This window comes from Chrysemys picta, chromosome 4 (assembly GCF_011386835.1).
Source record: "Chrysemys picta bellii isolate R12L10 chromosome 4, ASM1138683v2, whole genome shotgun sequence".
Classification (NCBI taxonomy): Eukaryota; Metazoa; Chordata; order Testudines; family Emydidae; genus Chrysemys; species Chrysemys picta.
This window is the reverse complement of record NC_088794.1, coordinates 34,566,450-34,591,665: the sequence shown is the minus strand read 5'-3', so window position 1 is coordinate 34,591,665 and position 25,216 is coordinate 34,566,450. Positions and strand designations below refer to the sequence as shown.

Here is a 25,216-nt window from a genome sequence, read left to right as displayed (position 1 = left end):
CTAGTTTCCATGACTTTGTCAAAGAGAAGGAAACAATACACCTACATTTTCAGAAGTGACTAATGCCTTTTAGGTGCCCAGCTTGAGATAAGGAAGATAATTTTCAGAAAGCACTAATCACCCTCCCTCTGGATATCAGGCCCCTTTACAGGGTCTCAAGTTGGGCACCAATGTCACTTTTCCCTTTTAGAAAATATAGTCCAATAGTTTGACAGAATATAGGGTTAGAAAAGAAATCAAATAAAACTAGCTTCTAGGCAGCTATTCACTAAGTCCCTGGTGATGAGCATCTCTAGGAATATTGATGTTTTCTGCTGTTACTTTGTTTCACTTAAAAAAACAAACCCCAAACAGATTTTCTTCATGTGGGAGGCTCTATCTCCCAAAACGTCACAACACTTTATTTTTCTCCTTTGTAAAAGAGTCACCAATCATACTCCCATATTGATTACCCATCTGGTGCGCTGGAGGAAGGTTCCCAAATGTTTAATCAGCAGCCTGCAACTCCAGACAGTATGAGGCTGACCAACAGTATATCTGGAGGGTGTGTTGTTGGAGAGAGCTTTGCCAACCAACAAGCATTAAAAAGCACTGAAGTTTCTGTGCTGTGTTTATGGGATGCAACACTGCTCCCAGATAGCTTTGTTTCTTTGTTAACAAGCAATTAACCCTAGCATGGGATATCTAGTGTTCATACTTAACGCTGTGCACAAGGCTTCTATCTTACTGCAATGAAAAAGAAAGGGTTACACTCCGGCTTGTGTATTTATTGCCTGGGGCTGTCACTTGCCCTGTATCTGTTTTACTCGCTCCACTAGTAGTTAGGGCAAATTTTGAAAGATCCTTTATGCAAGCTATAGTCTGCTTGTGGTCTCTGTGCTGAATACTCACTGAAGTCATCCAGGTTGGTATACGGCCTTATGAATACAAGCGAAGAAGCCCAGGCCCTGGGACCCGGTCTCAGCAGATCTTAAGCAACAGCATATTCTGTTCTTGTGGCAGAGACAGTGTTTGGCAACAGTGACGCTTCATAGCCTGGATAACTACACAATGGCAGCAGCATGGTTTTGATCTTTGAGAAATTAGCATTACTTATTAAATCATGATGTTTGATGGATGGTCCAGATTACCGTGGCAGTATCCAGAAGTTAGTTTTGAATCTAAACTGGGCTCAATCACATGGGAAAAAAATACATAAGATTCAAATGCTGTCTGAGTACACTGGTGTAAATTGAAATGAATGGTATTACTTTGGATGTACACAAGTAAAACTGAGCAGAACTTGGGTCCTCCTGCTTTTTTCCACATATTTCGCAAATACTTTACCTAATTATTTACAAGGTGGTCAAACAAACGTGCTCAGATCTTGATCACAAAGATGTTGGGTATAAAACTATATTTTAAAAATTAATTCCCAATTCTCATTGCCTGATGGTTTTGCACCTGTAACTCCACTGACCTCAGCTCAGACTTGAGTCCTAAATTACTGGGATTTAAGTCATGTTTATTCAAATAACTATATAAATCTATGTAGTGCACCAAGTCCTAATATGTAAGTCCTTCCCTGCACTTTGCAGGCCATATAACCTGGTCACCCATCACTCCTGTAATAGATCCATAACCTCTGGCTGAGTTACTGCAGTCCTCAAACCATGGTTTAAAGACTTCAAGTTACAGTTAATCCACCATTTATACTAATTTAAACCTACAAGTGACCCATCCTTCAGAGGAAGATGAAAAAACCCCAGGGTCTCTGCCAGTCTGACCTGGGGGGAAATTCCTTAACCCCAAATATGGTGATCGGTTAGATCCTGAACACGTGGGCAAGGCCCACCAGCCAGACACCTGAGAAAGAAGTATCTATAGTAACTCAGAGCCCTCCCCATCTAGTGTCTCATCAGGAGACATTTGCTGCTAGCAGTCACAGATCAGCTACATGTCATTATAGTCAGTCTCTTCATACCATCCCCTCCATAAACTTATCAAGCTCAGTCTTGAAGCCAATTAGCCTTTTTGCCCCCACTGCTCCCCTGGGAAGGCTGTTCCAGAGCTGCACTCCTCTGATGCTTAGAAACCTTTGTCTAATTTCAAGCCTAAACTTGTTGATGGTAAATTTATATCCATTTGTTCTCATGTCCACATTGGCGCTTAACTTAACTCCTCTTCTTCCCTGGTACTAACACTTTCCTGTCTCTTCTGGAAATACCTTGCCTGATGCATCCTAGGATTGCATTAGCCTTTTTCACAGCCGCATCACATTGGCATCTCATAGTCATCCTGTGGTCAACCAGTACACCTAGGTCTTTCTCCTCCTCTGTCACTTCCAACTGATAAGACCCCAGCTTATAGCAAAAATTCTTGTTATTAATCCCTAAGTGCATGACCTTGCACTTTGTGCTATTAAATTTCATCCCATTTCTATTACTCTGGTTTTCAATATCGTCCAGATCTTCTTGTATGATATTCCAGTCCTCCTCCATGTTGGCAATGCCACCAACTTTGTTCCAGCCACAAATTTTACTTTTTGTGCCAAGGTCATTAATAAAAATGTTAAATAAGATCGGTCCCAAGACTGATCCCTGTGGAACTCCACTAGAAACTTCCTCCAGACTGACAGTTCACCTTTCAGTATGACCCATTATAGTTTCCTCTCTAACCAGTTCCTTACTCACCTTTCAGTTCTCATACTAATCCCCATCTTCTCCAATTGAACTAATAATTTCCCATGTTGAACTGTATCAAATGTCTTACTGCAATCCAGGTAGATTCCAGGTATATGTTCTCTGTACTGGTGCCAGTGGATGTCTCTCTACATCACAAGAGGAATTGCCAAAGCTGATCTCTTCATTGGCAATCTGAACAGAGCAGTCAAGGACTGAATAAGAGTAAATGACCTAACATCTCACCCTAGAGGTGGGATTGGCCATTGCTTGGCACCAAGTGTTGTCATTCATAGTTAAAAATATAACCCGATAAATTCCACATTTTGGGGGTCTCTATCCTGTGTTTGTTAATATCTAAAATCTGGCCATTTATGTGCATATTTAACACATCCATCTGAGTTGCCGAGGTTCCCACCCGAAACACCATGTTTCTTTATTACAGGGTAAGTACTCAAAATGACCATGGCACAAATAGTATCACTGTCTATCCTGCTTAGAAATGTCATCACATTTTCTAGGGTTTTTCCTCCCTACACTGAAGAAAGAACTCGATGATTTATGTGAAGAGTGCTAAGGATTTTCACACTTGAGAAAGAAACAAAATCACCCTTCAGGGGTGACTTCATCTATACTATCTTCATTGCCTGATGAAATTCCTCTCCAATAGGGGATCAGTCAGGGACTCCAGATCACCAGCTGCTGGATGTGATTCTGTTTCTGGCTAAATTGTTTTTCCTCCTGTGAAGTAGGATAGAGAGTATAGAGCTATACAGGATGATAGAGAGGCCCAAACTGAGTTTGGGGGTCTCATTGTGCTAGGTGCTGTACAAACTCCTACTAAGTGACCATCCCGTCCCTAAACAGACAAAGGGAGGGAGAAATGAACTGTGGCAGGGCCACAATTGCTAGGGTCCCCAGTCCAGAGCCTTAACCACAAGGCCATCCTTCTATGCAAGCTAAGCGTGGTGTTTTCACAAAGATGGGGACTGTGGGGGTGGAGAGAGTAGAGATAGAAGATAAACTCCATTAAGGCTCTTGCTATTGCTCATATGGTTTTTCCCCCTGAGGATGCTGTTCTCCATCTATGTATGTGCATGGCCCATTGCCCAACCAATGACTGATCTCTATTGGGTCCACTAGAGAAAGGCGTGCTGAGAACCGGTCTCCCATATGGCACTTTGATTAGTTCTGCTGGCTTTTCTGTCAATAACCACTAAGGAACAGGAATACAAACATAATGCCGGAGCCAGGATCTCTCATACAATAGTCCCCTATATACTCCTAATTCCCCCATAGGTGATTACACTCTACTGATTAGGAAAGGAAGGCAATAATTATTCTTGAACGAAAAAACAAACCAACCAAACAAAAGACTGGCACTTATACAATGCTATTCATCTTCAAAGTGCTTTACATAATTAACTATATTGGGATTTGCTGTTGCTGCATCACTGCAACAGCCTGTTACTAAGTATTTGTGAAGGATACGCATGAGAAGCAATTAGACAGAGTGCTAAAAACTGCTCTGGGAGAGCTCTTTATTGTCCGCCCTACTGCCCAGCACTGAGACTTGTGCACGTTTAAAAACTATAGCACAGACACAATCTCACAGTTACCATGCTAGCAAGTGAGACATTTAACACTGTTGTGTCTTGCTGTGCAATTTTCCTATTATCTTGTGTGCTCTTTCCTGAAATATAATAACTAATAAACCTTTTATGTGAAGATCTCCAGACTCTCCAAACATTAGTAGATCTTAAGGCCAGAAGGAACCATTCTGATCATCTAATCTGACCTCCTGCATAACACAGGCCATAGAATTTCACCCAGTGATTCCTGCATCAAGCCCATCCCTACTAGTTAAGCTAGAACAGCCCTTTTAGAAAAACATCTGGCCTTGTTTTAAAGATTTCAAGTGATGGAGAATAAACCATTTCCCTAGGTAAGTTGTTCCCATTGTTAATTACCTTCACTGTTAAAAATTACTACTAGTCTGATTTGCCTAGCTACAGTTTCCAGTCATTGCATCTCAGTATTTACCTTTGTCTGGTAGATTTAAGAGTCCTCTACTTTCAGAAACCTTCTCCCCATGTAGCCTCTTAAAGACAAGTTACCTCTTAACCATCTCTTTGTTAAGCTAAATTGATTGAGCTTCTTTAGTCTCACTGTAAAACAGGTTTTCCAGGCTTCTAACATCCTTGTAGCTCTTTTCTGAACTCTCTCCAATTTGTCAGCATATTTTTTTAAAGAGTGAACAACAGAACTGGACATAGTATTAAGCCTCAAAACACCTATTTTAGATGGAGAAGTAGAGGACAGATTATGGGCTCCCAAAGATCACATAACAACCCAGAAATCTTGACTGCTTGGTGCCCTGCATAATACTAAGAAACAGGACTCATTCTCCTAGCCTTGACACCCAGCACTTCCTGAAACATCACTGCAGCCAGTTTAACTTTTACCAGAAAAATACATAGCAAGGTTTGCTTACATTTTACTCATTATTTTTAGATTAATTAAGCAGAGTCGATATTCTAATACCTCTCAAAATAAAAAATATTAAAACCTTTAATTTATACAGTAGAACCTCAGAGTTACAAACACCTCGGAAATGGAGGTTGTTCGTAACTCTGAAACTTTCATAACTCTGAACAAGACATTGTGGTTGTTCTTTCAAAAGTTTACAATGGAACACTGACTTAATACAGCTTTGAAACTTAACTAGGCAGAAGAAAAATGCTGCTTTCCTTTTATTTTTTTAGTAGTTTATGTTTAACATAATACTGTACTGTATTTGTTTTTTTCTTTGTTTGTTTCTTTCTTTTTTTTTGGTTGCTCCTGATGCCTGATTGTGTATTGCCAGTTCCAAATGAGGTGTGTGGTTGCCTGGTCAGTCGTAACTTTGGTGTTCAGAACTCTCAGGTTCTACTGTATTTCATACAGTCTAGTCTGCCTACTGAATGTTGCTGGCAACTGAAGATAAATTTACCTTATGAGCATTTAATACCCAGTCTTTATTTGGTCATTACAGAGTCTCAAAGTGAAATGATAGCAGACATGTAGCACGGAAACCTTTGTAGCTGTAACAGGACGACCTTCCCACATTCAATTCTTGGCATCAGGGAAGAGAAAACTAAAGACATATTCAGGGAAAAATCACACTGGCAAGAAAATCAATTTCTATTTTTTCCATATCTGTTGTTTCTTGGTAGTATTTTTTTTCCAATCACAAGTCAGTGAACTGTTTGCAACCAAACATTTTATTCTCAGCAATAGAGTGAAATGATATTTATTTTCTGTATGTGCTGTTACCACCAGGAAAAATGAACAGCAAATGAAATGGTTACTGCAATGAAACCTGCTCTATTGTATTTTTTTTTAAAGATGAGTGGCTTCAAAGTTCCACAACATTCCAACTTGAAATTGTATATGACATTTAGTAATATAGATATTCATGATCTAGGTACTGTGATTGCAGGCAGCAAACTTTTAGAAATTGCACATACTCAACTTTGATTTTTATCTCTTCTACCTTTCCTCCTCAGAATGTGGATGAGAATTGTAGTGCTCATGAAAGCCAGAGATATAAAGCACTGGCTAAATGAGAGACTGTTTGCTGGAGTTGTTCTACCCTTTTTCACACACAGTTCAGCCAAGGCCAATCCATAGCACTCACGACTATCCCACTCCTGAGATGCTCTGTCAATGCACCTGGATCCTAATTTGTATCATCCTCTGGTGTCTAGAACTCGGTCCCTATGCAACATTGACAACACACTTTAACTCTAACCTGTGCATCCTCTGGTATCCCAGTTCTGGGCTCTGCCAATGATCCTTAATTGTTCTAATCCTAGAGGTCCTTCCTGAACAGTGTACCATATGTTATGACTTGTGTTATATAGGGTGACCCATCTGTGAGTCTAGACTGGGACCAAACCAAAAGGCATAATTCAAGATTTCAACCCAGATTCTACCAAGGGAAGTCAAGGATGAAGAGGATGATTTATCACAGGGTAGTCTGGTTGGATAGCAAAAGGAAAAAAAATGTGATAGCCCATCTGTCAGTTTGGATAGCTTACATAATTGTGGGGGATATCCTTGGAGTTGGTGCTCCCCTTTGGCCACTCAGAGAGTGCTGCAGTAAAGTACAGCAGCCACATGGGGGACGGGAGGCTAGTCACACCTATCTCCTGGCCAGCTTCTCTGGAGGACAATTTAGGGGAGAGCTACATGAGAGAGTGGGGAAGAAAAGCAGGGCAGAACAATGGCTGTGCTCATCCACCAATCTACCTTTTTTGCACAACGATCCAGCTCTGGCATGAGTGACTTTGGAAGAAATGGGGTCAGGGCCCTTCCATGATGAAGAAATGGCCATAGTGTTGCTGCTAAAGGGGAAATGAACTTAAGAATAAAAAGGGGGTCCCACCCTCTGGAAAATGACTGCAAATCCTTCCTAGTTCCTCTTGGAGAAGCAGAAGCGAATTACCTTTCATGTGCCGCTCCTCTGTACTATTATACATTGGGTTAAACCTTGTTATGGGTTGAGTTCAAACCTCATTGGAACTGATGCAAACATGCTCTTCATGTAAGATAATTGGAAGAGTCTGTTAAGAGGCCACACTCAAAACAAGGCATAATGGAGTCTGCACAGAAACTAGCACTGTGTGGGTGAGGGGATCCACTGGATATTGTGACCAGGTGGGTGGGTTTGTCTGTGGGTGTAGAAAAGTCTAGCTGGGGGGGGAGGGTCAGGGACGATGCAACCATTTAGGCAACCTAGGCCGTCGCCTAGGGCGCTAGGATTTGGGGGGCACCATTTTCTTCGGCAGCAACCGCAGTGGCCGGATCTTCGGCTGCCCCGGTCGCCGCTGGCATTTAGGCGGAGGGAGCTGGGGCAGTGGAGCGCAGGGAGGGTTGCCTGCAGCAAGGGGGGGGGGGCGGCACGCAGGGGAACTCCCCGCCCCGCCTCCTCCCTGAGCACGCTGTGGCTGTTTCACTTCTCCCGCCTCCCAGGCTTGTGGTGCCAATCAGCTTAGGCGCCACAAGCCTGGGAGACGGAAGAAGTGAAGCAGCGATGGCGTGCTCGGGGAGGAGGCGGGGTAGGGGTGAGCTGGGGCGGGGGTGTGTGTGTGCGCCTTAGGTGGGGGGGGGAGCTGCCGCAGGGGGAGCGCCTCAGGGCGGAGGAGGGGAGCTGCCGCCGGGGGGGGGCTCTTCAGGGCGGGGGCTCGGGGACGGGGACGGGGGGGGCGCAAGGTGGAAGTTTCGCCTAGGGCGCGAAACATCCTTCCACCGGCCCTGGGGAGGGTCAGACAAGAAATAAAGAGAGACATGGGATCGTTGGTAGCACATGAATATGTAATCCCAGAAGAGACCTCTGAAGAGACCAGAAATAAATTAAGAGGAAAAACAAAACAAAAAATCTTTAGACTTACATCTGTTTGAATGATGCTCCATGCATTAGTTAGGCCAATATTTCCATCTGTCCCATACAAATGAAGCCCTTTTTTCAGATCCTGCTGAGCATACTTATCAATCTGAAAACAGAACAAATAACACTGCATATAAGTGCACTGAAAATTAAAATGTTCAGAGTGCCACCTCTCAGATGAGCTCCCCTGGGAAGCCAGGGTGACAGTGATATAGCAAGTGGGTGGGGAAGCTTCACACTGGGAATTAATCACCTAATGCTACTCAGTATTTGAGTGGCTTAGAGATCTAACTGGTTCCTGCCTCTCTCTATAACAGTTGTTAAGTGGATACCTAACAGGGCATTCGGTTTGATGGTCTATCCTTTCTTCTGTGACAGACCCTCCTACCACAGGGTCCATCTTCCTTCCCTCTCTCTCAGCTAACCCTAAGGTAAACAGGTCTGGACTAGTTCTAGTTACTCTTCAGAGGAGGCCTAGAAGTGATAACATCAACCCTCTAACACACACACATTTCTCTCTCTAGCTGGCTATTTGTTCTCTATAGAAAAAATATTTCTGAGCCTCTCTTGTGTCCTCCCTATGGTGTCAGCACAAGCACCTGTCTCATATTCCCATGCTCCAGCTTTTTCTTTATAGCAGCTGTGGGGCTGACAGAGAGGGATGCAGGAGCCTGGGGAGGAGTAGGGAATAGCTCTATAATGTAGAAAGATTATCGACACTCAGGGGACTGAGATACAGTTTGCGAAGTGCTCTTGAATAGATGCATTCATATTGACGTAGTACAAGTGAAAGGTTCTGATTAATGGTCCTTCCAGCTGAAGTTGGCTGTTTATCCATAGGATAGATATAGCACAATGAGTGCACAGTTATACTCTGCCCCACCAGTCTGCTTTAATCCTACCTGAGAAGGGGGAACAGCTGGTCAGAGCCTCTAGTTAGTCACTCCCTAACTGCCTTGCTGATACTCTCAACAAGAACATGAATGCAAAAATCAAACTGCATTTGCACAGTGTCAACTAATGTAGAGTGTCATAGTCAATACAGGACAAAGGAAGTACAATCCATGACCCTTAGAGGTTCCCCCTCTGGCCCCAGTCATTCTTCCAGTTGAGGGGGACTGGACTGACTGAAGCTAGTTCTTAGTTACCATAGGCTGCAAGGGTTTTCTAGCTCCAGCACACACTGAGGGCCTGATTCTCCACAGCCTTGCAAGGTGGGTAGTCACTTGCACCTGGGCAAAGTGGGTCTAAAATGTTCCCAGAGGTGTGAGGGGAGAATTTTGATTTGGTAGCATTGACATCTGTATAACTATATTATATCCCTCCAGAGGGAGGGCTAGCTCAGTGGTATGAGCATTAGCCTACTAAACCCAGGGTTGTGAGTTCAATCCTTGAGGGGACCATTTAGGGATCTGGGGCAAAAATCTGTCTGGGGATTGGTCCTGCTTTGAGCAGGGGGTTGGATTAGATGATCTCCTGAGGTCCCTTCCAACCCTGATATTCTATAAAGCAACGGTAAAACAAATGCATAACATGGAAGGCAGTGTGGAATTGGGCCTCAAAAGACTAGGACATCCTCCATCAGGAAATCTCCACTGTGCGCAGAGGCTACACTTGGATCTCTTTTCCCTCTCTTCCTCCTCCGATTCTATGAAAACAAACTTAGCTGCACAAGAGGCATATATTAATATGAGCCACTGATAAAAGGCCACAATGATGCTGTGTAGGAGAGAGTCGTATTTGATTACCAACACTGTAATTGCCATGTTAACATTTTATATTATGTGACTATGCACTTCACTATATTTAACATGTAAGCAGCTTGTGATTTTATTCAGGATCATATAGCTGGTACCCTAGTTACAGGAGAGTTCTGAAGGTGAGCACTGTCAGTAAATTTGGGATTCATTTGGTAAATTAAAGAACATGAATGATAAATCTGCAGGAGCAGGAGATCCTCACCCCTCATTTCAGAATTAGATTAAACTTGGGTTTCATGTTCTCTGCCTACCCTCCCTCCCTCCCTCTAATTTATCTAGAATCACTGTTCTGTGAAGGAGAAGCCACCAGATAGAATGGAAACATGTGGCTGATCAGTTGGATTGGTGCTTTATTTAGTATCTTTTGGGGATGATGGGGTCAATGAATTGTTGACAAACTACTTCCCATCTGTATAGTTCACAGTAGTGGGAGGAATGAAAAGGAGAAGGGCTATACTTGAGGGGTAAAGAGTGGGTGGGGAAAGATATCTAGGCAAACAACTTTGTTATCCTGGAGGTGAAAAATGAAGGGATACTTAGGAAATTGTTTCTTAGGCTTTACAAATTAATCTTTAAAATTAAGAGACCAATATATCATCCTAAAGTTCAAATCTCCACTAATCTGGAACAAGGGCGCCCAGGTCAAATGAGAGAGCGAAGTGTTTGCCTGAAAGGCAAATGATGTGCTGTTAGAAAGATACAAAATGCCAAGATTCCTTTTCTTCAATTAATTCTGCGTTCGCAAACCATTTGACACACCCGCACAGCGTGATAATCCGTTTTACCAGGACTCAGACACCACCTTAGTAAATGTAACCTTCATGCTCTGTTTCAGATCAATAAATTTTAATAACCCAGTCAGCATTTATAAAGTGCCTGAAAGATCAGAAGCAATATTTTGTTAGTCCAGGTGTGCTTTAACATGCTCTCATTTTATCATAATAGATTGCTTAACCATGCATTCCTGCTCAACATTTTACAAGTAACAGATTCACTAATGTGCAACTTGTAGTGGCAAAAAAGAACAGATCCCTCTAAAAGATTACCACTTTTCCCTGGATGGGAGACAAAAAGAGCTGTATGAATCTGCCTGACGTCACAGGGCCACATCCATAGGTGGATTTAACAGCACATTGCCCACTAAGGTTAATGGGCATCATGTGGCTAAATCCCTGTGCACTGCACCAAAAATTAGCCCCAGTCAACCAATTTACCCCTTTGTATGCTATTGATTATTTTCACTATCTGTTGGATTAAGGGGACAGTGCCTGTTTGCTTTTCATTGGCGAAGTAAGCACTTTCTGTAATCTCATGTCTGTGTGTGTCTCTCTCCTTTCGCCTGACACTGTCCAAAAAAAAAATAGAGATACTGTCTTACAGTTCTGTAGATTGGTGACAACTCTAGATAAGTGGTAGGTCAAATGCTGTTAGCTGAGTACACCTATATCAGCATTCTCTTCTTCTGTATGCACAGCTGATTAGGTTGGTGCAACTAATAGTAAGTGTTAGTGACAGACAGCTTAATATGTAATAGGGTTCATTTATAGTGTCTCTGGCCAGTTGCCCATACACTGATATACAACTGCCCTTTCCCCTACCATCTCAGAACAATACCAATGATGTACCTTTAATGCTGCAATTTCCTGCAGCCAGTTGATGCACTGCTAGCCACAGGGACTTCCCTCACCAGAGCCGTGCCTAGGAGAGCCTATTCTTTGCTCCTTGCGTGCATAGTTTTGACCTGCAGAATCTCTTGGTAGCGGTGATGCATGAGGTAAAGGACCCACTTGACTCCCAGAGTCCAAGCAAATTTGTTATGGAGACAAAGTAGGAAGAAGGCTGCTTCTTCCTGTAAAGTTATTTTTTAGACTAGAACCACATTTGTAGAACAGAATGTAAATTGTGGTCCACCTCTGTCAGGAGAGAGGAGTACTAGGCACATAGCCCTTGTTCTCCCTGCCACTTGTGCCTGCAGCAGAGATGTGCAGAAGCCATGTAGGGGAACAAGGGCTATGTGGCATGCATGGCTGCACTGATTCAAGTCAAGTCTGTTAATTGTTAATAAATAACATCTTGCATTAATTAATGGATTTTATTGCCATGAGCTTGGGGCAGAAGGAGCTGCTGACCTCAGAGCATCTGTTGGATAGCTGTTTCTTTTAACAAAGATAATACTGCTAAGCATGCTAAGAATAATCCTGTGACCACATGCTACCTTGCTTGAGCACTGTAGCCTTCTCTGTGAATTACCTGCCTCTTGGGGTTTGAAGTCATGTTTCCCCCTAAATGTTTAAGGTCTGCTTGGGTTCTAGTCATGTGATTCTTATTGAGTTTGACACAGGGCTTTGTGTAACTAAATCACAATGCCACTCTGAAAGTGTAGGCAGTAGATATTCCCTAGAAGGCACTCATTTTGTGCTAATACCAAGTTCGTTTCCTTCATCAAAATATTTTTAGAACACTAGAAACCGTTTAAAATGTCTGATATCTAAATGAATTGCCTCTTACGTAAATAAAAAATTCACAGTGTACTCAAAACAACTCTGAACTTCTCGTACATTCCTCTTGTTATGCCTTCAGTTTGGGCTGTTCAGGAATGAACTTACCAAAAACAAATAGCAGAGAGCTCATCCCACCCTGCTGAAAATGTTCCTACCTACCTAGTCTGCCAGCTGTACTTGTTTGTCTCTGTGCTACCAGCTTACTGGGTTTTTAACAATCAGGATAGATGCCTAACACAAATCAAATACTCTGCACCGTGAATCTGCTGTGTTCATCTTTAGGCAGGTCATGTCTTTCGTAATGCATGACTCCATTTAATGAGTAGATGCAAAGAAGCATAATAAAATATTGTCTTGCTTGTTGAGAAATTTTAACTAAGACACCTATTGTTAGGAGTGTGGAATACCAGAGGTTTCCTTACCTGAAATGGACAAGATGGGTGACTCTCCCATTACCCTGGAACTAGAATAGAAACAAACTCCCTCTCTTTGGGATTCATCAGACAAAGGATAGGAAACATCAGTTTATCACAGATGGCAAGTTGGAGTGTGAATTACAATAACTACTTTGGCTCCATATCCAGGGGAATCTTACCCATCCATGTCCATCCATAAAGAACGGTTACTTACCTTCTGTAACTGTTGTTCTTCGAGATGTGTTGTTCATGTCCATTACACATTAGGTGTGCACGCACGGCGTGCACGGACGTCGGAAACTTTTCCCCTTAGCGGCTCCCGTCAGGTCGGCAGGCCCCCCCCCCGCCAGAGCGGCGCCCCGCTCTAGGGTATATATATCCCTGCAGACCCGACCCCTTCGGTTCCTTCTTGCCGGAGACTCCGTCAGAGGGGAAGGAGGGTGGGAAGTGTAATGGACGTGAACAACACATCTCGAAGAACAACAGTTACAGAAGGTAAGTAACCGTTCTTTCTTCTTCGAGTGATTGTTCACGTCCATTACACATTAGGTGACTCCCAGGCTTACCATTGGAGGTGGTACAAGGAGTCAAGGTCCGTATGCACGGACGACCAGGTGGCCGCTTTACAGATGTCCTGGATAGGAACCTGTGTCAAGAAGGCCGTCGAGGACGCTTGGGCCCTAGTCGAGTGAGCCCGGAACTCTGGGGCCGGAACGTTGGCGAGCTCATAACATGTGCGTATACAATGCACAATCCATGCCGGTAAGCGCTGTGTCGAGATAGGCAGGCCTCTCATACGTTCCGCAACGGCAATAAACAGCTGAGGTGTTCTGCGGAACGACCTGGTCCTCTCCAGATAGAACGCCAATGCCCTCCGAACATCGAGGGTATGGAGGCTGCGGTGGCAAGTGTCCGTATGGGGTTTTGGGAAGAACACTGGTAGACAAATGTCCTGCCCCATGTGAAACTGTGAGACCACTTTTGGGAGGAATTTGGGGGGCGGCCTCAGTTGCACCTTATCCTTATGAAAAACCGTGTAAGGGGGTTCTGGAGTGAGGGCCCTCAATTCCGATACCCTCCTGGCCAATGTGATGGCCACGAGAAAGGCCACCTTCCACGAGAGGTGCATGAGGGAGCAAGTGGCTAGGGGTTCAAAGGGAGGCCCCATGAGCTTAGTTAGGACTAGGTTCAGACTCCACGCAGGGACCGGTGGGCGCGAGTAGGGAAACACCCTCTCCAGCCCCTTGAGGAATCGGGCTACTGTGGGGTTGGAGAACACTGACATTCCCAACTCTCCCGGATGGAATGCCGAAATGGCAGCTAAATGCACTTTAATCGAGGCGGGCGCAAGCCCCTGATGCTTGAGGTGTAGTAAGTAGTCCAGGATCAATGGAACTGAGGCCTGCAGAGGCTGTATGTGCTGAGGCTCGCACCAGTTGGAGAACCTCTTCCATTTGGCCAGGTAGGTTGCTCTTGTGGAGGGCTTCCTACTACTAAGGAGAATTTGCTGAACCTGGTGAGAGCACCTGTGTTCCGCATCGTTCAGCCAGAGAGATACCACGCCGTGAGATGTAGCGACGATAGGCTCGGGTGGAGCAGGCGACCCCTGTCCTGTGTGACTAGGTCGCGATAGAGGGGCAGGGTAATCGGGTCGGCTATGGACAATTCCAGCAGGGTCGTGAACCAATGCTGTCGTGGCCACGCCGGGGCGATGAGGATAATTGTCGCCTTGTCCCTGCGGGTCTTGAGGAGGACCTTGTGGATGAGCGGGAATGGAGGGAAGGCATACCTCAGGCTCCCTCCCCATGGAATCGCGAAGGCATCTGCCAACGATCCCGGGCTGAGGTTCTGAAAAGAGCAAAACTGAGGGCATTGTCTGTTGTCCTTGGTGGTGAAAAGATCCACCCGGGAAAAGCCCCACCTCCGGAAGATTGAATGCAGGACGTCCTGCCTCAAAGCCCATTCGTGCACGTGGTAGGATCGGCTGAGGCGGTCCGCTAACCTGTTTTGGAAACCTGGGAGATACGCTGCAATAAGATGGACCGCATGGGCTATACAGAAGTCCCATAAATGGAGTGCCTCGCGACAGAGAAATGGGACAGGCGGTCCTTGAAACATAGAGGTGGATCCGGCATGGGATGTGATACGCTGTCCTTGAGCGTAACTTCAAAAGCCTGGTTTATTCCCTGGCTGCGGCTTGCCCTGGCCGTGACCTTGGCCTTGGTTAGGCGTATTGTTATGTCTTCGCCTGTTATCCCTGCCACGACGGCGGTACGGTTCGTGCCGAGGGCGAGGGTGGTACTGCCTCTGTGGTGGTTGAGGCTTAAAGGGCTTGCGCTGTGTCACCGGGGTATGCATTCCTAATGACTTTACAGTCGCTCGCGAGTCCTTGAGGCTATGTAGCCTGGCGTCCGTTTGGTCTGAGAACAAGCCCGAACCTTCAAACGGGAGGTCCTGCAGGGTGGTCTGCACCTCTGGTGGAAGGCCTGAAGCCTGTAACCATGCCGAACGCCTCATCACTACCCCTGACGCGATTGTCCTAGCCGCTGCATCAGCTGAGTCGAGGGAGGCCTGCAATGAAGTTTTGGCCACCGCCATCCCCTCGTCCACTGGGGCCGTGAACTCTGGATGTGCGTCCGGAGGTAGGGATTCTTTGAACTTGGAGACTGATGCCCAAGAATTAAAATTGTGCCTATTTAGAATCGCCTGCTGATTAGCGATCCTCAGTTGGAGGCTCCCAGATAAATAGACCTTCCTCCCGAATAAGTCCAAGCGTTTCACCTCCTTGCCCTTGGGTGCAGGGGCTTGCTGGCCATGACACTCTCGTTCGTTGACCGCAGAGACTACCAGCGAACAAGGAGACGGGTGCAAAAAGAGGAAGTCAAACCCTCTAGATGGGGCGAAGTATTTTCTCTCCACGCCTCTTGCAGTTGGTGCACTGGAGGCAGGCGTTTGCCATACCGTCTTATAGTTAGACTGGACTGTCCGTATAATCGGGAGAGCGACTCTGGAGGGGCCCTCCGGGCTCAGGATGTCGACCATGGGGTCCTCCTGCTCTACAGTCTCCTCTGCTTGCAAGCCCAGATTGAGGGCTACCCGGCGAAGCAGGTCCTGGTGCGCCCGATGATCAATCGGGGGAGGGCCAGACACTGTCGTGCCCGCCACTGCCTCGTCCGGCGAGGAGGAAGAGGTCGGGGCCTTTTGCCCATCCTCACCTTCCTGCAACCCGTCATCAACTGGTTGTTCCTCTGGAGCCTGTCCCACGGCGTGGGACTGGGACAGTACCGTGCTCGGTGCCGAGTCCACTCCCTCCCGCTCCTGCGGTCTAGAGATCGTTGCCTCCTTGTGAGAGGGGGACGGTACCGCGGAGAGCGGGATTGGTACCCTGATGGCCCAGATCTCGAGGCCCTAGATGGGGGCCCTTGCTGGTGGTAGGCCCAGGGTGTCCAGAATGGCCATTGGCCTGGTTGGCCCCATTGGGGATGACCAGAGGCTTCGTAGTCTCTACTAGCCTGTGCCCTATGGGCATACCCGCCGTACCGGCCCAAGTCAGTCTCCGACACCACGGACGGTGATCGGTGCCGGTCCGGGTTTGGGGAGTAGTGTCTCCGTGACCAGGACCTGGAGTAGCGTCTCGCCGACCTGGACCTGGATCGGTACCGGTGACCACGGGACCAGGAATGACTACGGGTGGTCGGTCTCGGGGAACGTGTAGCCGACGCATCCCGGTGCCGACTCGCGTATGGCTGCTGAGTCGGTGCTGACCGCTTACTGAGGCCCGACGGCTGTGGCACTTTCTGTGCAGAGGGCAACCGGGAGTCCACTGAGGCGGAACTCGACCGGGACCAGTGCCGTGAACGGTGCCGAGATGGGGACCGTGATGGGCGCACCATCGCCGACTTGCCTCTGGATGGCAGTCTCGGCGGAGCGTCCTTAATATGTGGAGCGCCCTCAACGGACAATGCAATCAGGTCTTTTGCTGCCTCAAATGTGTCCGGAGTGGAGGGCTGTTCCAAGAGCTCCTCCAGCCCTTCTTCCTCACTCGATGCGCCTATCCCGGGGCTCGATGGGCCTTTCGGCGCCGGAGCCACTACCGGGGCCTGTGTCGGGGCCGTGCCGGCCTTAGGCGCACTCGAGGTCTTCGCTGGCGCTGCCCTCTTATGCGGGGAGCGTCCTCGGGCCTTGGGTTGGCCCTTCGATTTTGTCGGCGAAGACGACCGGTGCCGTAAATGCCCCCGTTGGGTCGGTGCCGTGGGCTTCGGGTGACCCGCCGGCGCCGGTTCCCGAACTGATGCCGGGGCGCTCCGCACTGAGGCAGACGGTGCCGTCGAAGTGGAGGGCTGTAACGCCGTCTCCATGAGCAGCTGCTTGAGGCGAAAGTCTCTTTCTTTCTTAGTTCTGGGCTTAAAGGCCTTACAGATCTTGCAGCGCTCTTTCTGGTGAGTTTCCCCCAGGCAGCGGAGAAACGAGTCGTGGAGGTCGCTCAATGGCATCAGTTTACGGCACGTGGCACAAGCCTTGAAGCCTTGGGCGTGCGGCATGCCCCGCCGCCCAGGGCCGGTGCCGGGGTTGACCAAACAACCACAGCAAGAACTTCAAGTACCTAATGAACTGTTAACTACTAAGCTTAACACTAACAACTAAAGAACTGATAACTGTTGCAGATAACACTAATGACTATGCTAAGGGACACTCTCAGACGAGAGACAGAGTTGTTCCAACGCCGCCACGGACGGTAAGAAGGAACTGAAGGGGTCGGGTCTGCGGGGTATATATGCCCTAGAGCGGGGCGCCGCTCTGGCGGGGGGGGAGCCCTGCTGACCCGACGGGAGCCGCTAAGGGAAAAAGTTTCCGACGTCCATGCACGCGGCGCGCGCACACCTAATGTGTAAAGGACGTGAACAATCACTCGAAGAAGAATATCAGATTTCAGTGCAGTTTCTGCTAACATGGCTTGTCTGTTTGGTATGGACCAGGTAAATCTATTTTAAAACAGTGTTAGAGAACCACTTGCTAGAGCGGCATATTAGGATCTTCTCTAAGGTCAGATCCTGTCTCACTGAAATTAATGTGACTTTTCCCCCAGGAAGACCTGGAGCGTGTCCACCTCCTGCTATGGCATGAGGTGTGAGACTGGCAATGCTCCATGGAAGAGCCTTGCATCTCCACTTCTTGCTCCAGATGAGATAACACAAGGTACTGGTAGCTCTCCACGGACTAAAGAGGGTGAACCAATATGCTGCATTTATTTGCACAGCAATCAGCTAGTCCCAGGCTTTACAGTAATCGGAAGTTGATAAAATGTAGTTATAATGGTGCTAAAGAGCCTTAAAGTCTGATTCAAACCCCATCAGAGGGGTTTAGATTAAGCCCTTAGACACAGATTAAAGGTATTTAAGCACTGCTCTTCTCAGCACTGCAAGCCTAAGTGATTTAGGGGCCTTAAATTTGGGCCTTAGTGCTTTGCAATCACAATTCTGGCATTGGTTAGGTATGTGGAGTATGACTGCATCAGGCCCTCGTACCTCATCCTGTCATCCCATATGTTGAGCTGTATGATGGCTTGGTGAACTGCCCCATGCATCTCCATAGGGTGTTCACTCCAAGACCCATTGCTCTGGGAGGCTACATCAATACCATGCCCACAGAGGACTCTGTGGCAGGAGAAGAAAGCAGAGGACCAAGCCTGCCTACCAGCACTCCCACCCAAGTTGCTATACGCTAACGCAGGGGTGAGTAGCAGGTGGCTCTCTGAGAGGGAGCGGTCTCTGCTGCTACTTTTGGAGGGGAGGACGCCTCCTGTCACCCCCCCATACTGCTGTCCCTGCCTCTCTGGGAGGGGAGGAGAGTGTCTATTGCCACTTCATGTGTGAGCAGGACCACCAGGGGCTGCATGTGGTGTTCCTAAGTCACCATGTTGTCTTGCTTGTCGTTATGTGAGTCAGTGCTGAAGTCCCTGGAAAAGCTTTTACAGAGAGTCCCCAAGGAGCTTGCCGTCAGCATTCCCCAGGTTTCTAACCTGCGGCTGAATAGAGAATTTTAATTTCAAGCCTCACTGCTCCCTACAGCGTCATGAACAAAATATTGCACCAGCCCCCACAAATTACTGAGATCCCAAACAGCAATTATCAAACTGGACAAAGCTGCTAAGTAAATGTTGGTAAGTAAATGTTCCTGACCTTTCTGGTGATTGCTTCCCTGCCACCTTCCCTCCCCATCAAAGGAGGAGAAGCTGTAAGGAAATGACAATATATCCAATTGTTTCCCACTGGGTGAAACTTTTAATTTCATGCCTTGATAATCATTCTTTACAGCTAGCACGGAGAGGGACACTGAATGTAAACAGAAAGTCCCTAATCTAGAAGGTCATTCATGGGAGCTCTTTTGCCTGCTAGGGAGAGATGTGATTGATTGTACTGATAGGTAAGTCTCCCCTTAAATTGGGCAGGACTTAACCCAGCACCTGGGTTGACTGTAAGGATGAAAATCTGAGGGGTTTATTTTGTGTTGGGGACTGCACCACATTCTGGCTCTTGAAACCCTCCTTATCCCATCTGCCAAAAGAATGAACATCATGTAGGGCCTGATAAAAAGCCCAGTGAGGTCAGTGGGAGGCTTTGCATTAATTTAATTGGATCAGGCTCTTAGGAGCTATTAGAATGTGCTATGGACCACTAGTCATTGCTTACTTGGTATATATGTTAGTAGTATTGGTTTTAACACTGCATTTCCATGGTATGGCTTGTAGGATTCGGGGGGGGGGGGAGGGGAGGGGAGAGGAGGAGTGGTTGTTTCTGTTCAAATTTGAGATGTCTCTAGTATTGAGTAGAATTTTGTTTATTGTTTTGGAGTATTCACTGTGTGAATTGCTTTACTTTAGGTCATTCCATAACACTTCCCAGCTGGTCGTACCTTCACGTTTAGAATCATGTTGGCTAGAAAAACGTGCACTGTCAGATTTCTTAATGCTTCCCTAAATTCTAACCGGTTCACTGATATGCTATTAGCACCCAACATTCCTTAGACACCAAGGAAGATTTATGATGACACCTTGGCATTGCTTTATGAATTTCAGGGCAAAGGAGGCAGCAAGAACAGATGATCCTAGAAAAACTTGCAGGGAAAAGAATGGCCTGGTGGTTGAGATGCTAGTTTAACTTGGATCTGTTGAGCCACAATCTCTCAGTTATGCTACAGACTTCCTGATGCATTTGAAGAAGTGGTTTTTTTATCCATGAAAGCTTATGCCCAAATAAATTTGTTAGTCTTTAAGGTGCCACCGGACTCCTCGTTGTTTTTGTGGATACAGACTAACACAGCTACCCCTTGAGACTTCGTGTCTGTTCTTGGAAAGTCACTATTTCTCTGTACCTCCATTCTCTATCTGTAAAATGGGGATTATCATACTTCCCTGCTGCAGAGGAGTGTTGCAGATAAGAAACCATAAACCTGCAGAAAGGAGTTTATGACAAACATGTTTTCACAAGTGACTATTTTGATTCAATTTATTACAAGTAAGGATTGATATATTTTGGTTGAAGAGCTTTGTGTATTGTAGCTGGAGTTTTTAAGCTGTTCTGGGAGTTGTATAGACTAAAATCAATATTTTAGAGATATTTTATAACCATTTTCACAAATACTACAGGCTGACTTTATCCAAGAGTGCTACTTTTGTGTGTGTGTGTGTTAATACATATTTATATTAGAAATTATTTAGACTTGGGCAACAACGGTCTAATAACTTAGCCCTTCAGTAACATGGTTTTGATAAATTATTTTATATAATTTTCCTGGGCGCACACATATATATCAACAAATTCATATGCAATATGGGCCATTTGATACCATTACCATTGATACACTCTAAACACTAACAAGCAAACTGTTCATCCACCTTGGATATATGGGCCATGTTCTCAAAATTCGTCTATTGCATTCTCCTACTATGAATCAGAGGTTACAGCATTTCTCATCTTATCCTTCATATGTGGTCCAGTGATTACACACATTCTCTCATCCATCATCCACCTATGTGCCAGAGAGGTCAATCTACCTCATACACCTGCCCTATTTGTGCTGGAAATTTCACTGTGCTTTGTCCTGTTCACACTGACAAGTGCAGTCCGAGCCGCTACACTCTAGATACAGTCTTTACTTGGTCAACTGGGCCCCAGAATATCTCATGCATACGGAGTTTTATTTCTGTGCCTCTCCCTACAGAGTAAAGCTGGTACTGCAGATAGTTCTTTGTTAGCCTTCTTTGACCCTGGGCAGCAAGCACAGGAACTGCCAGATTAGATCAGAACTTTGGTCCTAATGGACCACCAGATGTTTCCGAGGAAGGTGCAAGAAACCCAGCAGAAGGCAGATGTAGGTATTCTGCCCACCCCATGAATATTTCACCCCAATAAAGACTGTTTCAGGGTTTAAGGCAAAATTCTATATTTCTTCTATCCCCACCCCCTTTTATTTTTGCATTAATTATGACAATGCTGGATACTGGTATCCATTAAAACATTCAATCCCTCATTAATATTGCAATATTCTTGTGCTCAGTGACATCCTGTGGCAATGGGTTCCACTGTCTACTTATGTATTATGTGGGGAAAGTATTTCCCTTTTATCAATTTTGAATATGGCACCTTTCAGTTTCACTGACTGTCCACTCATTCTTGTGTTGTGAGATGAGGAGAACAGAAGTTATTCTTGCAGCATCTTGTTTCAAATCAGTGTCATCAACAGCACATTATAATGCCATGTTTTACTGCAATAATAGGACACATCTGAACAATCCTCACTTAGTTTATTCATTTTCAATTACTGAAAATTGCATCACTACCTCCAAGAGCATATCTGTTTTCTATCAGGTGCACTGAAGAGCTATGTAATGGTTTCCTTCATTAAAACAAGGGCAGGAGGAGGGGCATTTAGCAGCAATGACTTTCATTTTTGAACCTTCTTTCATCCACAAGGATCCCAATGTGTCTTACAAACTAATTTACAAACTCTTCACCAGCCTCTGAAATGCAGTTACATCAAGAATAACATATAGTAACTGTTGGTGGAGTTTAGAATTTCCATGATGCTTGAGATGTTGCTCTCAAGGGGAAAGGGTTTGCATATATAATGTGAGTGGAAGCATCTTTGAGCTATCACAGATATTATCAGGCAGATCCTTAATTGGAATAAATTCAAGTAGCTCCACTGAAGTCAGATTTGTACCAGCTGGGAACCTGGTCCTATCAATTCTGTTGGCATAAGCTGTGATTTTTATTTTTTTTTTTGTAACTGCACCTCAGTTTTGGATAGGAAGAAGAAAAGAACATTTCCACCAGAGACTGGAGGGTGAATTTAGGTAAGAATGTAATTAATCCCACTGGAGATTAGCCAGGACATTGGGGTCACTCATTTCTCTTTGAAGACAATACCACATGATATTTAATGACTGCAAATGGTTGTTAAATTGGTTTTCCATCATCTCTGAAAGACAGTATACTGTCAGTCACTAGATGAATGCACCTCTGATCCCCTCCTGGTCTCTTTGAGCACAACCGCCTCAGGCCTTGAGCCGTCACCTTTCTCTTGGGGTGGAATCACATGAGTTTCCCACACTGACTGGGCCCTAGATTGTAGTCTCACAGTGTAGCACTGGCAATTGTCAAGTACTGTTTTCCCCACATGATTTAATAATCACAGGAATTCCTTATATTTTATATAGGAAGCCCTTTGTTTACATAATGAACCGTATGAGCTACAGCTGTAGAGCTATACTAGTTTACATCAGCTGAGGAGCTGGCCATACATAGTTTTCTAATAAACTCCTACACCTTAAATTAGGGGCGGGCAAACTTTTTGGCCTGAGGGCCGCATCGGGTTTTGTAAATTGTATGTAGGGCCGGTTAGGGGAGGGGGTCATGGTCCGGCCCCCACCTCCTATCTACCCCCTCCCCCCCCGGGACTCCTGCCCCATCCAACCCCCCCGTTCCCTGACGACCCCTCTGGGACCCCTGCCCCATCCACACACCACTGCTCCCTGTCCCCTGACTGCCCCCGGAACCCCTGCCCCTGACTGCCCCCTGCCACCCCATCCAACCCTCCCTCCTTCCTGACTGCCCCCCCGGGACTCATGCCCCCATTCAACCACCCCTTCTCCCTGTTCCCTGACTGCCCCCGGAACCCCTGCCCCTGACTGCCCCACCACCACCCCATCCAACCCTCCCTCCTTCCTGACTGCCCCTCCGGGCCACGCCACCACTACCATGCAGCTCAAAGCACCGGGTCAGGCCCGGCTCTGCAGCTGCGCTGCCCCAGGAGCTCACAGCTCCGCCGCCCAGAGCATTGCGCTGGCGGCGGAGGGGGAACAGTAGGGGAGGGGCCGGAGCTAGCCTCTGGGGCCAGGAGCTCGGGGGTTGGGCAGGTTGGTCCTGCGGGCCAGATGTGGCCTGTGGGCTGCAGTTTGCCCACCTCTGCCTTAAATATTTACAGGTGTAGAATTCACCCAGCGTGCAGATTAGATTTTTTTTCCAATCAACATGATAATGGATGCCGGAAAAATATTTGACTTGATATAATTGTAATTAATTTGCTGCTTTGGCCTCTTGCATGTGTAATTGATTTTTTTTAATCTGTCTCTTTTTCCTCATCCCTTTCTCTTAGTCTCTGCAACTGTGGAGTTGTTTGTAATTCATAAGCTGTGAGCCAAGGATAACTGTTCATGGAAGATTTTTGAATGTTTACTACAAATATATAAATAAGATTTTTTAAGAGCGGTCTAGGCCAATTTAAGAACACATATACATACACAATTACACAAAATCAGTTAACTGTGTTTGAAAATTCATTTAATGAGGCAGTTGCACACGGTTACCTGATAGGTATGCACAATTCTAGTAATTTTGTAGAGAAACGAGGGACACACTTGCATACATGGTTGCATCCCTAAACAGACTGAAAATCAGATGTCTAGATTTCTGAACTAATTTTGATGTAAAATATGCGCTGTTCAACTACATTGTATTGGGCTTGATGCATGAATTAATGGGTGAAATTCTATGGCCTTCTATGCAGAAGATTAGACTAGATGATCACAATGATCATCTTTGGCCTTAATGAAGATACTGTCTAATGTTGTCCTGTACTCTTTGTCACAAAAAAGTGATTCTTTTAACCAGTTACCACCAGTAGGAGACTTCAGATCAATTTTAATTTAAGTATGTATCTACAGCAATAAAAATGTTTCTCATCTCTTGGACTTTCAGGACGCCAACTTGAGCAAAACAGGGGTAGTTTGCTATAACCCTTTGAGTTTGTCCTTACATCACCTGGCCTCATTATCCCTTATATCCAGCTGTCTAATGTTCATATATCCAGTTAACTTGTCAAGCTTCCACCGTCTCCAATATACAATTCCTCTTGAAAGGACTCAGAATCTGTGATGCTGCCGTTTCAGTCCCAGCCTGTTCTGGTTACTGTTGATGGCAGATAGAATCCAGTTTGATTTAAGGAAGAACAGGAGTACTTGTGGCACCTTAGAGACTAACAAATTTATTAGAGCATAAGCTTTCGTGGACTACAGCCCACTTCTTCGGATGCTTATGCTCTAATAAATTTGTTAGTCTCTAAGGTGTCACAAGTACTCCTGTTCTTCTTTTTGCGGATACAGACTAACACGGCTGCTACTTTGATTTAAGGCACAATGATGGAACTGAGGTCCTTTTTGGGATCCTCTGTTCCAACGTCTTATTGTAAATCAATTCTGAGGCTTTTTCAGAGTCTAATGCATTGCCTGGCATCTCCAGACCCATTTCCACTGCAAACTGAATCCTAATGTGTATTGCACAATTGTGAATCCTGAAGCACATAGTCAGCGTAAGCTGTTGTTTTGACAGCATAGAAGCGCTTCAGACTGCTCCTTCTGTGGTATCATTTTGTGAAAGAGACATAAGTGTGCAGTGGGGGATATATCTCAATCTTCTTTCTGTAGCCATAGGATGACAGACTCTGGCAGACCTGCTTGTCTCACCACTTTCAGAGGTTGGCTGCATCTAACACCTTGTCTACGTGGCAAATTACTGTGTGAAGCCAGTTAGAACATCCAGCTGAACTCTGTGACTTTCACTGCTCAGTAGCAGTGTCCACATGGGATGGTACTGGTAGCAGGCTGGTGCACTGTAAGTATATTCACACCACGGCTTGCTGTGCAGTAACTTGCCATGTAGACAAAGTCCTGAGCGTATGGACCATGCAATCCTTTAAAAGGCCATTAAAGCCATTATTGGGATTAACCAATGTATTTACTAGTATCAGTTTGTATCTTTTGGGGTAATGGATTTTCAAAAACTGGCTTCCTTTTCTGTGGCCTCAACTGTTTGACAGGTAGGGATCTAGGTACCTGATATGTAAGCACAGGAAGGTGCTTCTGTCCAAGTGACAATGACGGAACCAGCAA

The 25,216-nt window shown here is 45.8% G+C and overlaps 1 protein-coding gene across 18 annotated transcripts in view; it reads right to left on the bottom strand.

Moving 5' to 3' along the window:
• TSPAN4 (tetraspanin 4) overlaps positions 1 to 25,216 on the bottom strand; it is a 716,150-nt gene that overhangs the window by 17,449 nt on the left and 673,485 nt on the right. For all 18 annotated transcript variants that reach the window (XM_065594660.1, XM_065594664.1, XM_065594659.1 and 15 more), the window contains one exon: positions 8,096 to 8,197. In XM_065594660.1, coding sequence (XP_065450732.1) covers positions 8,096 to 8,197 — 102 coding nt within the window. The remainder of the gene's footprint in view (positions 1 to 8,095; positions 8,198 to 25,216) is intronic.